General features: G+C 42.1%; 1 protein-coding gene across 1 annotated transcript in view; it reads right to left on the bottom strand.

The window, feature by feature from the left end:
- The window catches only part of spred2 (sprouty related, EVH1 domain containing 2), a gene marked incomplete at its 3' end in the record, with an annotated part of 60,622 nt that extends 47,902 nt beyond the window's left edge, over nucleotides 1-12,720 (bottom strand). Inside the window, 1 exon segment of the mRNA NM_001011032.1 lies at nucleotides 12,383-12,720. Within this exon segment, the coding sequence (NP_001011032.1) occupies nucleotides 12,383-12,408 (26 nt within the window). The 5' untranslated portion in view covers nucleotides 12,409-12,720.
- Between the last annotated feature and the right edge of the window lie 2,361 nt (nucleotides 12,721-15,081).

Below are 15,081 nucleotides of genomic sequence, written 5' to 3'. Positions count from 1 at the left end.
GTGAACTGAATGCCTCTAGTGAGCAAGAAGACCGAAGGAATAGGTTTCACTTTAAACAAAAGAAAGCACCTGTCAAAAAACCGAGCCAATAAATGTAGGGTGTTACCTCACCAATAAACTTACAAACAACAATGCTCTGAACTATATAATGGTCTCTCCTGCATTGACATACCCTTTTCAAATGCAGAGAATCCTTCTCTTCATTCTGTATGCAGCAGATTGTTATAAATGGAAGCCTAATAAAACAGAAGAAATAAGCCAAACCTACAAGTGCAGAGAAAACAGGTACCCCTTCACCCAATGCAACTAGCCTGCCAATAAGCTGTGTATTCACTTATAATTGTTCACTTATTTAAACATAAGGTATGGTTCATTAGTTTTCTATTCTTCCTTTACACTATGGGCATTCAAACTTGCACTGTAGGGCACAATACCATAAATTCATAGTTTAATAGTGAGGCATGAGTTTTACCCTTCTAAATGTCCCCATACACAGGCCGATTCTAGCTGCCGATATCGGTCCCTTAGACCGATTCGGCAGCTAATCGGCCCGTGTATGGGCTCTACCGACAGGACTGCCCGGCCGATATCTGGCCTGAAATCGGGCAGATCTCGATCGGGCAGGTTTAAAAATCTAGTCGGATCGGGGACCACATCAGCTCGTTGATGCGGTCCCCAAACCGAATTTGCCAAACGATCGAATTAGCCTGGATTCTCCTGATATTGCCCACCCGTAGGTGAGGGATATCAGGAGAAGATCTGCTTGCTTGGCGACATCGCCAAGCGAGCGGATCTTAAGGTGTATGGGGACCTTAAGGGTGTCCCATTCCTTTCCAACTCCTAATTTATACAGAAGTCAGTACAGTAAATAGTGAACTGAAGCCATCATATGCTGCCACAAAACAAACTCCCAAAACTAAATGGATAAACCAGTCTTTATACAGAAATGATAACCTAAAAATAATCAAGTTAAAAGGAATCTAACCCCTACTAACCTTTTGTTTTGGTTGTTTCTCTGAGCACTTTTGCAATTTACATAAATTTTCTCAATGGCTCTTTCTGAAATAATCATAACATTGTCTCCTCACTGCTTGGGGTTGGTGACCCCCTTTTGAAATCAGGAAAGGGCTAAAGAAAACAAATATTTTTAAAACTAGAATAAAAATTAAAGGCCAATTGCAAAGTTGCTAAAAAAGGCTAAATGTTAACTTTCAGGTAGACTAACCCTTTACCTAGCCCATGGTTGAGGGGCTCTATTTCTTGGAACAGTGACTAAACACGCTGACTGCACAATATAATTAAACAAAATGCATTGCAGACCATAAAAATGTTCCTGCAAACAAACTGCGTGTATAAGATGCTGGACTATTGCTGTAACCAGTTGGACGTGCAACACACTTTTTTGTTTTTTTCATGCCCCCTTCTATGAACAATGTTTCTCATTACACATGCCGGTTGAGCAATTAAAAAAACATATATGCACTTTGCATAGTATATACTTGTGCTAAATGTGGATACACAAAAATAAGTACACCAATATGTAGTACAGTGAATGACTGGATCACTATATGGAAGCTGTTAGACAACACTGGAGTAAAATATTCTTAACATGTATTTAGTGCTACTAAAAAGTGAGGTCACCCCTTGGGGTGGGCTGAAGGTCAGTCTCATAGATCAGTGATCCCCAACCAGTGGCTCACGAGAAACATGTTGCTCACCAAACCTTTTGATGTTGCTCCCAGTGGCCTCAAAGTAGGTGCTCATTTTTTAATTTCTGACTTGAAGGCAAGTTCTGGAGGCATAAAGACCATGTGTACTACCATACAGTCATACTGGTCACCCCCTAGAAACTTTGTTCATACCTGTATTGCTCCCCAAAAAATGGTTGGGGACCCCTGTCCTATATACACGTGAAAGCTTAACTTGAATACACAGAGTAAAACTTTGGGGTGAAAAGTTATTTGCTGTTCTAAACATGTCTGTAAATTTGGCTGACGGCTGATACCCTAATATCTTCCTATATGTGTTACCTTGTGAGCCCTAATCAAAGGATGGACCTCTAATGGGATTTATACAAAAGACGAGAAACAGAGACGTGTGGCCATAGGCTAAGGCATATGAGAGTAAGTCTACATGAGAGCGTACATTTTAAGAATAAACATTCGTTAATGGATTAAGGAGTGTTGGCTTACTAGTGTTTCTGGTCAGATCTCTAGCACCCCATTAACATATCAGTTAGCCCCTAGGCTCGCTTCTAAATTTCCTCTGCAATGATACAATACTGAAGCCTGCTCAACCGAGGTGAAACACACCTAAAAATAGTTGTGTGCAACCTATGATTTTCAGTTGCCACAGCAACAAATAGAAGATATGACTCAGACTGAATCTGTATAAACGTTAGGGATGAACAGAATGGAGGATTTTGCCAGGGTTTGTTTCAGGATTCTGTCAAATGGAACCCAAATTTAAAGGGGACATATTGTTTGAAAAGCAATACTGTGCCAATGAATTGTACTACTCTAAATATAGAAGCAATGTGCCTATGACTATATACCGGTAGGGTACGAAATGCGTAAGGCGGAATTCTGTGGGGTTCGTATGTTTTTAATATTTTTTTAATAAAAATTTGATTTTTCGTGTTGAGTCTGGGATACACTTGGATATAACTTGGTAGTTTTGCACACAAACTTACATGGATAATGGCTGCTTGCATCTGAGAAACAAATACATTTTAGATTGATGCCAAAGTAAAGAAATACATCAGCACATTTATTTTGATGGGTGATTGCCTTTACAAGGGGAGGAATAAAATATGATGGTTGTATGTGCCTGTTAGTTTACATCTTGTATTATGATACAGGGAAATACCCACTTGTTTGGCGACCTTGCAAGACAAATGGATCTTTAGGTGTATGGCCAGCTTAAAACCAATCGGATTTTGATACACCCAAAATGTTTTCGTACGCTGTACCTACAGCATAGCATGCAATTTACCTGCTATAACAACCACATATGTATTTATATCTTATATATATATTTTTTTTTTTTTCTTGCTGTGACTGGTACAGAATTGAGATTCTGCTCCATAGAGAGCCTTAGCTCAGAGAAGTAGCAGCCACTTACTATAGCTGTAGAGTACTGCCCGCATCAATCCAACCAATCTAGGCATATCACACCAAATATTCCCCCTGAATACCGCTCATTATTGCAAATAAGGTCTTCCACCAGCTTTTGTGTAGAAAGCTGTAGTTCTAGACAATATGGAGGGCTACATGTTGTCCAAAGTTGATACAATACGCAAAACTTAACTATTGTGACTTGGCCCTATGAAATGGTTGCAAACTGGACACTCATAATTATAACTTAAATTGTAAAAGATTCAAATCTCAATTGAGTCTACACATACTGTAGCCAGATATAACAAGGTATCAAATTAATACATCTATAAAAAGACAAAATTCTCAAGGCAGAACAAAAAAAGCAGGAGTTAATAAATAGGCTACACCACACTGGAATTAGACTCCGTGATCTATGAAGTCATGAAACATGCAGGCTTAAGGTATTAATAGAGGCGAGAATTAAGCAACTAGCAGCACCAAAATAAAATTCACACTACTGGTGGTGACAATCAAAATGGCACTATATGGACCCTGTAATTGTGCTTCAATACACTATCCCTACTATATCAACCAGTACAGGCTTTTATCCCCACTGTTACTATAGGTACCATCTCTCCCTATTATACCTGCTATCCCACAGCCACAGTCCCTTCCCAGAGGCTATTATCCCCCCACTGCTACTATAGGCACCATCTCTCCCTACTATACCTGCTATCCCACAGCCACAGTCCCTTCCCAGAGGCTATTATCCTCCCACTGCTACTATAGGCACCATCTCTCCCTACTTTACCTGCTATCCCACAGCCACAGTCCCTTCCCAGGGGCTATTATCCCCACTGCTGCTATAGGCACCATCTCTCCCTACTATATACCATACAGAGGATATGTAAAGTCAAAATCTTAAGTCAGTAGATGCTGTTCTAAAAAAAACAGCTAACCAGAGCTCTGTATTCCTCATTGTCTGTGTTTCACCTCCTAATCTGTGCCTTATTATAAACTGACCAATGACACTCCAACTTAACAAAAACATGTGCTTTTTTTGTCTGGTATAGGACAGTCACAGTTTTTGTGTTTTTTCAAGTATGATGCAGAGCAGTCCTCTGCTTTTTTTCACAGCAGGACTGCCACTGACCCTGTAGGTTTCCAGGAACTGTGATCAGAGCACATTTCAGGGGAATAGCAAAAGATGCAAAATACAAAGATTTCTAATTAAAAAAAAAAAAAGGTACATAATTTATGCACACATTTATTTCACCTGGTCTAAATAACACGATTATGATTTTTGACTTTACATCCCCTTTAAAACAACACGGGGGCCCAAGTTGCCTACAGTGGCCCAGTGGATAAGCAATTTTGCGTTGCAGCATGGGGGGTTCTGATTTCAATTCCAGCTTGGAAGCAGGCAGTTTGCATGTTCTAACTGTGTCGGTGTGGGTTTCCTCTGGGTACCAAATGGATCCCCTTATAAGACAGATCTGTGCTGAGACTATACAAGCAGATTTATTTGCAGGCTCAACATTGTCAAAGATTTGTTCTATGCAAACATATCAGATTGGATGTGGAATCAAACTCACAAACGGCATCAAAACAATGGAAGCAATTTCCAGTCTACTAACCTAAGCAGATGGATCCCATTTCCCACTGGAGAATCGGCTTTCTTGCAATCGGATTACTCGCTACTCTGAATAAGGCTTTATGTAAAGCTTGTCAGGATAATCCTTCTCTCCAAACCTTTCGTTTTACCCAAAAAAAAAACCCCTACAGCTCAACCTACTCTGATTACTCGTCATCTGTAATGAATCAAGAGTTACCAACATTTATATTTTCAGATCCAAATGCCAACAAATACTAGGAAGAAATAAAAAAAGAATGATCCCAGCCCCTCTCAGAGCTTCCAGGCAGGAAGTAAGAATGTTGCAAGCAGATGAAGGCAGCACAAACCACATGGGTAATTAGGAACACATGCGTTTACATGCTAAGCCACTGCTACGTTTTATGTTCAGGGGTCATGTGACACCAGACAGGACAATGCAAACCGATGTGACTATGGACAAAAAATGAATCTGTACAATTAAATATGTAGGTTGCTGAAAGGGCGGTTATGATACTGAATGTAGCTTTTAATCTCCAGCATTTGGATGGCAACACTGGAGCATAAAATGTTGAGCCAACTGGACTCTAACAAAAATAAGTTTTGCATTTGAGCCACATGTTTAGAACACATTATTTTACTTTAATTTAAAATGCAAGTGGAAAGGTTGGGCTTATTTCATTAAAAAAATGTATATATACAGTGGAGGAAATAATTCTTTGACCCCTCACTGATTTTGTAAGTTTGTCCAATGACAAAGAAATAAAAAGTCTCAGAACAGTATCATTTCAATGGTAGGTTTATTTTAACAGTGGCAGATAGCACATCAAAAGGAAAATCGAAAAAATAACTTTAAATAAAAGATAGCAACTGATTTGCATTTCATTGAGTGAAATAAGTTTTTGAACCCCTACCAACCATTAAGAGTTCTGGCTCCCACAGAGTGGTTAGCCACTTCTACTCAATTAGTCAACCTCATTAAGGACACCTGTCTTAACTAGTCACCTGTATAAAAGACACCTGTCCACAGAATCAATCAATCAAGCAGACTCCAAACTCTCCAACATGGGAAAGACCAAAGAGCTGTCCAAGGATGACAGAGACAAAATTGTAGACCTGCACAAGGCTGGAATGGGCTACAAAACCATTAGCAAGAAGCTGGGAGAGAAGGTGACAACTGTTGGTGCGATTGTTCGAAAAAGGAAGGAGCACAAAATGACCATCAATCGACCTCGCTCTGGGGCTCCACGCAAGATCTCACCTCGTGGGGTGTCAATGATTCTGAGAAAGGTGAAAAAGCATCCTAGAACTACACGGGAGGAGTTAGTTAATGACCTCAAATTAGCAGGGACCACAGTCACCAAGAAAACCATTGGAAACACATTACACCGCAATGGATTAAAATCCTGCAGGGCTCGCAAGGTCCCCCTGCTCAAGAAGGCACATGTGCAGGCCCGTCTGAAGTTTGCCAATGAACACCTGAATGATTCTGTGAGTGACTGGGAGAAGGTGCTGTGGTCTGATGAGACCAAAATAGAGCTCTTTGGCATTAACTCAACTCGCTGTGTTTGGAGGAAGAAAAATGCTGCCTATGACCCCCAAAACACCGTCCCCACCGTCAAGCATGGGGGTGGAAACATTTTGCTTTGGGGGTGTTTTTCTGCTAAGGGCACATGACAGGACAACTTATTCGCATTAACGGGAAAATGGACGGAGCCATGTATCGTGAAATCCTGAACGACAACCTCCTTCCCTCTGCCAGGAAACTGAAAATGGGTCGTGGATGGGTGTTCCAGCACGACAATGACCCAAAACATACAGCAAAGGCAACAAAGGAGTGGCTCAAGAAGAAGCACATTAAGGTCATGGAGTGGCCTAGTCAGTCTCCGGACCTTAATCCAATAGAAAACCTATGGAGGGAGCTCAAGCTCAGAGTTGCACAGAGACAGCCTCGAAACCTTAGGGATTTAGAGATGATCTGCAAAGAGGAGTGGGACCAACATTCCTCCTAAAATGTGCGCAAACTTGGTCATCAATTACAAGAAACGTTTGGCCTCTGTGCTTGCAAACAAGGGTTTTTCCACTAAGTATTAAGTCTTTTTTTGTTAGAGGGTTCAAAAACTTATTTCACTCAATGAAATGCAAATCAGTTGCTATCTTTTATTTAAAGTTATTTTTTCGATTTTCCTTTTGATGTGCTATCTGCCACTGTTAAAATAAACCTACCATTGAAATGATACTGTTCTGAGACTTTTCATTTCTTTGTCATTGGACAAACTTACAAAATCAGTGAGGGGTCAAATAATTATTTCCTCCACTGTATCATGTAAGTAATGATGAAGTGCAGTACCACGTGGTTAGCCAATCACAGCCAAAGATGTGCTGCAGTTATTAACAGGGCCGCCATAATACAGTCTAAGAGCAAGTCCAAGTGATAAGAACAACAGGATCCCCTGCACACCCTCAGTGCTGGGTTCTAACAGAAGGGTATTTGGCAACATTTTCAGGAAACCTGCACTAAATATGACTTTTAAAGACACATTCCTTCTACAGTTAAAAGTGTATAAGTATATACCAAAAGTTGTTATTGACCCTACATGCCCCGTTCCGGTCTCTCCTCAAACAACAGCTCTTTCATGCTTTATGTCTGCCAGTCTGGCTGGCTTTAGAACAGATGACCAACCTTGTGGTCTAAATTTTCTCTCTGATCTAAAATCCATTCTTAAAATCACTTGCGGAACCTTGAATCAAATCAATAAGCAAAGGGATTGATATAAGCAAGATATTCAAATAGAAGACAACTTCTTTATATATAAACTGGCTATACTGGGGAAGTGAATTGTAGCACATATTTATAGGGATAGTTTCCTGGGTAAAAAGAACGCACAGTGAATCCTAATCAGCTGACTGGCAAGCTTTTGACAACGGGCATTTTTATAATTATGACAGTGGTTCTCAACCTGGGTCGAACGACCCTTTCACCGGGGTCACCTAAGACCATCAAAAAACACATATTTCCAATGGTCTTAAGAATAATTTCATGGCCGGGGGTCACCACAACATGAGGAACTGTATTACAGGGTCGCGGCATTAGGAAGGTTGAGAACCACTGCCCTACGCAATCATAGCACTGCCTCTAAGATCAGGCCAAAATCCACAGAAATATTACAATGGAATGAAAGCAAACTCACAGGAGACATACTGCAAGCATATTGTATCAGCACCAACGTGTTCTTATACCCATGTAAGTAATAAAATGAACCTTTCCATTTGGGTTACACACACAATGCTGGAGATACACACACAATGCTGGAGATGCACATTTAAGGAGTGAAATGACTTGTCATTACTGTATCACTGACACTGTACATTACTGTAAAGGCGGCTGGTATGATGGCAACTACAAACAGCCGGACCGACAGTGTAAATGTGCCCAGTAAGGCGAGCACACTGGCAGTGAAGGAGTTACGGGAGTTTATGAGAAACACATTTAGCGGGGTGCCATTTTCCCTGCTCCTCCCCTAGCCGTACTGCCGTGTGAGTTTTGCGCCGGTGGGTAACCCCCTCGCTGCCAGTGCGTGTGCCCCGGTGTGTGTGTGTGACACAGCAGCAGGCTGCCCTGTGAATGGGAACTGGGGAATTTATGAATGGCCGCGGTCACGTGACACCACCCAGGCCCCAGCGCTATTCACAAAAAATAGGTTTTCTCCTGCGTGATCCCCAGGCCGGGGAATCCGATCCGCTGCCTCCCCCCGGCCTCTAGCTGCTGCTGCTGGCAGCGACCCAGCCCTGACCTGCCCTCCTCTTGTCCCTACCCAGGGCAACACGGACTCAATGGCCTAGGGAAGCACGCCAAATAAAGGAGCCCGTACCCACCGACAAACATGCGAGAGCCTTGCAGGGGAGGGGCGGCGGGGCGGCCTGGCCCAGCTGCCAATCTGTACAGGTTGTCTCGTCGACACCCCCCTCCGGTTTTTTTTTTATGAATGGAGCCGCGCATGCAAATGAAGGCAAAGGGGGAAAAATGGCTGCGAGCGGCAGAAGGGAAACATGTAAACAGGGCTGCTGGCCGTTCCCTAAACACAGCACACGTCAAACCCACACGCAGCACAGTCGCTCATGTTCCATAAATCCCGTCTGCTGCCTGGACCTGCCCGGGCTGGGAATAAGCCATCCAGCAGCGTGTTGCCAAAGCGTAACTGGCCAGGGCCTCCGCAACTTCCACTCTCTCCCAATGTTATTACCTCATGGAACCCGCACTGTGAGGCGGGGAAGTGCTATATTTGTGTCTCCTTGGCTTTTCAGTCATACACAGTGCAGGGCGGCCCAGAGTATGAGCACCTTATAGTAGAAAAGGTAAAATCACTGACAGGGTCACTTCCAGGCCCAGGCTGAGAGTCAAGATAGGCCCTGGCATTTTATATACACAGAGGCCCCCACAGGCTCAATAAACAGTGACTACGGCAACTAACAGCCCCTCTGGCATTTGCTAGAATGTACAGATTGCCAGGGTTAGTTACTTACCTGCTACCCCCAGGCTGACACATTAGTCCTGGTAACTGTTTGCTGAATGCCAAACCGCCATCTTCCCCAGGTATTACAACTATCCCCACTCAGGCTTGGACAAGTGCAAAGTAAACAACATTTCTGTAATGTGCATTTGCCCCTTTTCTCAGATTGCTGCAGAAGACACCAGGGAAAACAGTAAAAGATTGTGGGCTCGCTGTCCCCTGGGCTGCAGCCTTATTTGAAGAAGCAGAGTTCCAGCCCAGGGTAACAGGTAAGGGACTGAAATCACTGGGGGCACCTTAAAACTTGGCACCCCCCAGAGATTTTAATCTGACAGGTATTTCTCCTTAAGGAGTATATCAGATGCCAGAGTGCAGAACAGCAATATGTGTGGGGCAAGCGATACTGAAAACAGCATAACAACAATACATCTCCAGAAAAGAAAAGTACAACCGTACATGATGCAATACCTCGACCAATGATCCTAACATGCAACTCTCCAGTTGGAGCTGGGTATATGCTGCATAAAATTAAAGGGGCAATAACACCAATGAGTGAAATTATTTCACTTACATTTAAAGGTTATAACTGTTTGTAGATCTTTTGCAAATAAAATATTTTTGGCAGCCACATGAGAAATGTTTTCAATCTTTAAGTGTGTACAGTGTCACATATAATCACTTAAGTGCTATAACCACTGTAAGCTTATCCCTTATCTGATATGCAAATGAAAGCCCTACAGCTCTCTTGGACTTGAATGGCAGCCACAATGGCTATGCAGCATCTAATTCGTATAAATTATATTCACGTTTATTAAGTAACATTAATTCTACCAGTGCAGGGTAACAAAATCTATTTACAGTTTATTTAAATGCATTTCATTATTATTTTATTTGGTGCTACCGGCTCTTTAAATCTGAATTTTTCAGGTCCATGACACAATATGCTCACCTTACATACATTAATGAAATACCTCTAATAATCATGCAAAATTAGGGATGGGTTGAACATTTTTTATTACTGATTAAATGGTAAAAAAGACAACTCCTATTTCATATCTGACTTAGAATGCACACAATTAACTTGCATTGGTTTTTGGGAATGTTTGAGAATTTTAGGGAGCGCTCCAAGTGTGCATTTACACATGGAAAAGCCATATCCGACCAGACAATTCTGTGATCTATGCATATTTTTTTTTTCTGTAAATTTCCTGCAAGATCGGTTGGATACTGTTTAAAATGAAATTCTTTCTAGCAGTTAGGTGAACAAAGTAAACTATTTACGGGCATCATTTTAAGGATGCATGGAATGAGCAAGCTTCATTATTGCTGATGACATGGAATATGTGGAAGTTACAAAAGTACTTTCTAAATTAGTACAATTATACAAATGAAACAACATACAATTACTCAAGTACAGTAAAAATCTCAAGGTGGCATAACGTGCCACCTACCTGTCAGGATTGCCTGATCTACACCACGCGCAGCAGTATTAAAGCACGTAACAGAATATAATAAGAATACAGGTTTGAGGTCATTATCCAGAATACTTGAGCCCTAAAGATAAGGGATCCTTCCATAATGTGAAACACCAGTACAAAGTACTGTCTTATTATTAAAGAGGAAAACTAAATCAGTAAATAATAAATAAACTGATCAGCACTGCTGTATTTTTGTTATTCTGGCACTGCTATTCTTGTTGATTAACAGGATTCCCCATACCTGTATCATTTCCATACAGTACAGGTATGGGAAAGTTCCAGATTACGGAAAGGCCATCTCCCATAGACTCCATTATAGCAAATAATTTTGATTTTAAAAATTATTTCCTTTTTCTCTGTAATAATAAAACAGTACCTTGTACTTGATCCCAACTAAGATATAATTAATTTTTATTGGAGGCAAAACAATCCTATTGGGTTTAATAATGTTTAAATTAATTTTCAGTGGACTTAAGGTATGGAGATCCAAATTAGGGAAAGATCCCTTATCTGAAAAAACCCAGGTCCTGAGCATTATGGATAATGGTTCCCATACTTGTATTCTGAAATAGCCATGCATGTCACAAGAGCCTAAAGTCACTGCAGCCAGAGTTAAAGCAAAATCATATCTAGCAGTCCTTGTTATTAATACTCGTCTCTTAAGATATGGGCCTACTATACAAGGCATAGTCAACCTGTGGCACTGCTGTTTGACTAGAACTCTCAGCAACCCATGAGAACCTAAGGGAAAGCAACAGGTTGGAGATTTCTAAACATACAATGCAGAGATACAGCAAACAAAGATCCACAAATGCTCATAGCCTGTCTGCAAGTTACCACTGCCAGGCAATTCCAATATAAAAAGTATTGTGCATGGAACTGTTACAGACATGCATGCAACAATTTGTAAGGTTTAGCCTGGAACATAAGAACCTTGCTGAAGGCCCATTTAGATAACACGGACACAGTGGATCATATACAGCATGACGGCTCCATCTAATGTACTGTGCAGCAATGCCCAACAGCCAAGGGGTGCAAGCTCATCCCTTGCACATGTATTTATAAATCTTTTGGGATGTAATGCCATAAATGTACACAGTGCTTCTTAAAGACACAGACATGAAGTAGCCCAACAGATGGATACAAACATTCCTGTCTGGGTTCATGTGTGTGTTAGACCCATGTGCAGTGTTAATAATAACAACAAACTCTGCCTGCAAATGCAATACATATATAATGCTCCTAATTACAAGCCCACAGACACTAAGATCCCGTGCCAAGGGCTACACTATGGACTACACTGATCTGACAGGAACTATGTGTTTGCAAAGATTATACAAAACCAATACAAAGTTAGCTTCTATAGCTACTATATTAATGACAATATTAATTATACTATTAATAATAAGCATGGCATGGATTGGAGCCCTTGCACCAAAAAGCTTATGTCCAGCAACTGAATTAAAACTCCCAGGACCCAGAGGCATATAAAGGCTGACAGTGAATGCTGGGAGATGAAGTTCATATTACTTAGAGTTCTTGGAAATACTTAGATCACTAGCTATTAATAATAATAACAACAACAACACAAGTGGTAACAACGAGGCAGACATTAGCGAAGAGTTGCAGAGCAAAGAGATTACACACACTAACCCCCCTCCCCAAAGCAGTATCCATACTTACTCCTCCGGGGGGGCTTCCTCGCTCATTTTGTCCCTGCTCACCGGGTCTCTCCCGCCTCGGGGGGCTCCGAGCTGCTCATCTTTCCCCTCATATGCCCCGAGCTCTTAGGGAGGGGGTGAGGGGGAGAAGGACGTTGGGATTCTGTCCCCGGCAGCATCGAAGAGGACCGTCCCCCCCCTCCTCCGTGTAAGTGGCGAGATCCCTCCCGGGAACTGGGGTTATTCTCACACGCCTGCCTTGCCCCGCCCGGTGTGCGCGCACAGTGAGGGCTCTTGCTGTTGGCGGTGGCCCCGTCCGAGCCCCATTTCTTGTTAGTCCATGTCGGATCCCCTTTCTCCTTCCCTCGCTGTGTGTATGTGTGCGTACGTCTGGGTGTTAGAGTGTCTCACCCGCCGCAGCCGCAGGGACAAGGAGGGGAGAGAGAGAGAGACAGAGAGGAAGTGGGGCGGAAGCGATGACGTCACCCTCCCCAGCAACAAGCAGCTGCGGGGACACGGCGCTTGGGAGAAGGAGGGAGAGGAGGGGAGGCGTGAGAAGGCGGAATGAGGAGCGGGGCTGTGAGGAGGGGTTTGGGGGCAAGGACTAATAAGTCACTGACTGACCGAGCTGGCTTTAGGCAACATTCTACCTACAATTTACAGAAGGGGTCGCTGTAACTATTGCTTTCACCTCATGAGAACATATCTGAGAAATAAATACATTCAACTTCTTTACTACAACTTTCTGATCATATAAGCGTGTGTAGGAAGCTTGCTACGGACATAATGGTTGCAAGTTAAATGACCTGGGGGACAGGTGCCGGGGGTTTTATGAATGGCTGGGCAGGGCTAGCCTGCTGCAATAAATTGCAATTGTGGTCTGCCTGTCACATGTGCTTGCAAGTGTGGGCCCATCAGTCACCAGTATGTCAGGGAGCTAAGGGCTATGGTGCACAGGGCAGGCAAGGCCAGGTTTGGGCTGGAATTAAAAATAGGCCCTACCATTTTATAGGGGTTGTTTACCTTTGAAGTTAACTTATAGTATGATGTAGAAAGTGATATTCTGAGCCAATTTGCAATTGGCCTTCGTTTTTTATTATTTATAGTTTTTTAGTTATTTTATTTTCAGTTCAGGAGCTCTCCAGTTTGGAGTTTCAGCAGCTCTTTGGTTGCTGGTGTCCAAATTACCTTAGCAACCAGGGAGTGGTTTGGATGAGAGGCTGGTTTATGAATAGGAGAGGGCCTAAATAGAAGAGAAAGTTACAAAAGGTAACAACAATAAAACAAACAAACAGAGCAATAGTTTTGATCACTGCTGGGACCTCCATTTAAAAGATGCAAAAAGTTGAAAGAAAAAAGCCGAATAAAAAAAACAATAATAAAGACCAATTGAAAAGTTGCTTAGAACTGGCATTTCTATAACATACCAAAAGTTAACTTAGGGCTGTGGCACACGGGGAGACTAGTCATCCGCGACAAATCTCCCTTGTCACAGGCGACTACACTCCCCGAAATACCATCCCACCGGCGAGAATGTAAATCGCCGGTGGGATTGTATGCCAGCCCATACTGCACAACACCAGCCCTCTAAATAGTGCTTATCGGTGGCATCTTACATCAGCCTCTCTGGCATTTGCCAGAATCCACAGATAGCCAGTTCAGGCTTGAACAAGACATCCTTTTCCCACAATATTGCTCCATGTAGTAGTGATTGAAAGAAGTGTTATTGGACACACATGGAATGGTAACAGTTAGACCTCCATGTGCATTAGATGGGACACATCATATAACAGTAGGAGCAGTTTGTCAGCAGCAAACACTACACCCTGTGTACAATAGTCCTAATACTTTTGGGAGGGTGGCCACACACATACCGGTAATTATTCACATGTTTGGTGCACTTCCAATACATGAAAATTGGTTGGTTCATTGATTGGGCATGTTGGAAAGGTTTACCTGCCAATGAAGTGTCGGCCAATTTGTGGCACATCAGAAGATGAGGAAGTGAAACCTCATTGCCTGCTGTTCTCACTGTTGTATGTAGGGCCAGATCTAGGGTTAGGCAGAAGAGACACATGGCTAGGGTGTAACTGTGGGGGGGACACTAGGCACTTACCTCTTCTGTCTGCCTACGCTTAGTTCAGGTCCTGGTTGAGGGAAATTAAGGTCCTTTAGGATATGCTGCCTTAGTGGCACCATAAATCTTTATCTCAAAATCCACCAAATAAAGGAGCGTATACAAACATAACAACCAATAAGGTATAATGCATAGTGCAAACTAGATACATGGGACTCTGCCCAGGGATTAAAGCCATAGGAGTGCTAAATCTTATGGGTCCCTACACAAGTATGGAAAAATACTATAGAGGAGTATGCACCTCCAATTAAAGGGGTAGTTGACCATAAAATTTACCTTTTGCATGATGTAGGTGGTGATGTTCTAAGACAATTTATAATTTGTCTTAATGTTTTATTTTTGTGTATGTTTATTTTAAATATTTAGATTCTTTGTTCTACAACTGTCGGGCTTGGAATTTCAACTTTTATCTGGTCTTTAGGGCTCAATTATTCTAATATTTTATATATTTTATAATATAATATCTTTTTGTGGAAAAATGAGATTTTGTTGCAAAAATCATTTTTTGACCATTCAGTGACAAAACTGCAACAAATCTGCAAGAAAAAATATCCCATCTAAAAGCTGTCGAGATTGTGTAGATG

This window comes from Xenopus tropicalis, chromosome 5 (genome assembly GCF_000004195.4).
Source record: "Xenopus tropicalis strain Nigerian chromosome 5, UCB_Xtro_10.0, whole genome shotgun sequence".
Taxonomy (NCBI): domain Eukaryota; kingdom Metazoa; phylum Chordata; class Amphibia; order Anura; family Pipidae; genus Xenopus; species Xenopus tropicalis.
The sequence above is the reverse complement of the archived record's forward strand: the minus strand, read 5'-3'. Positions and strand labels throughout refer to the sequence as shown.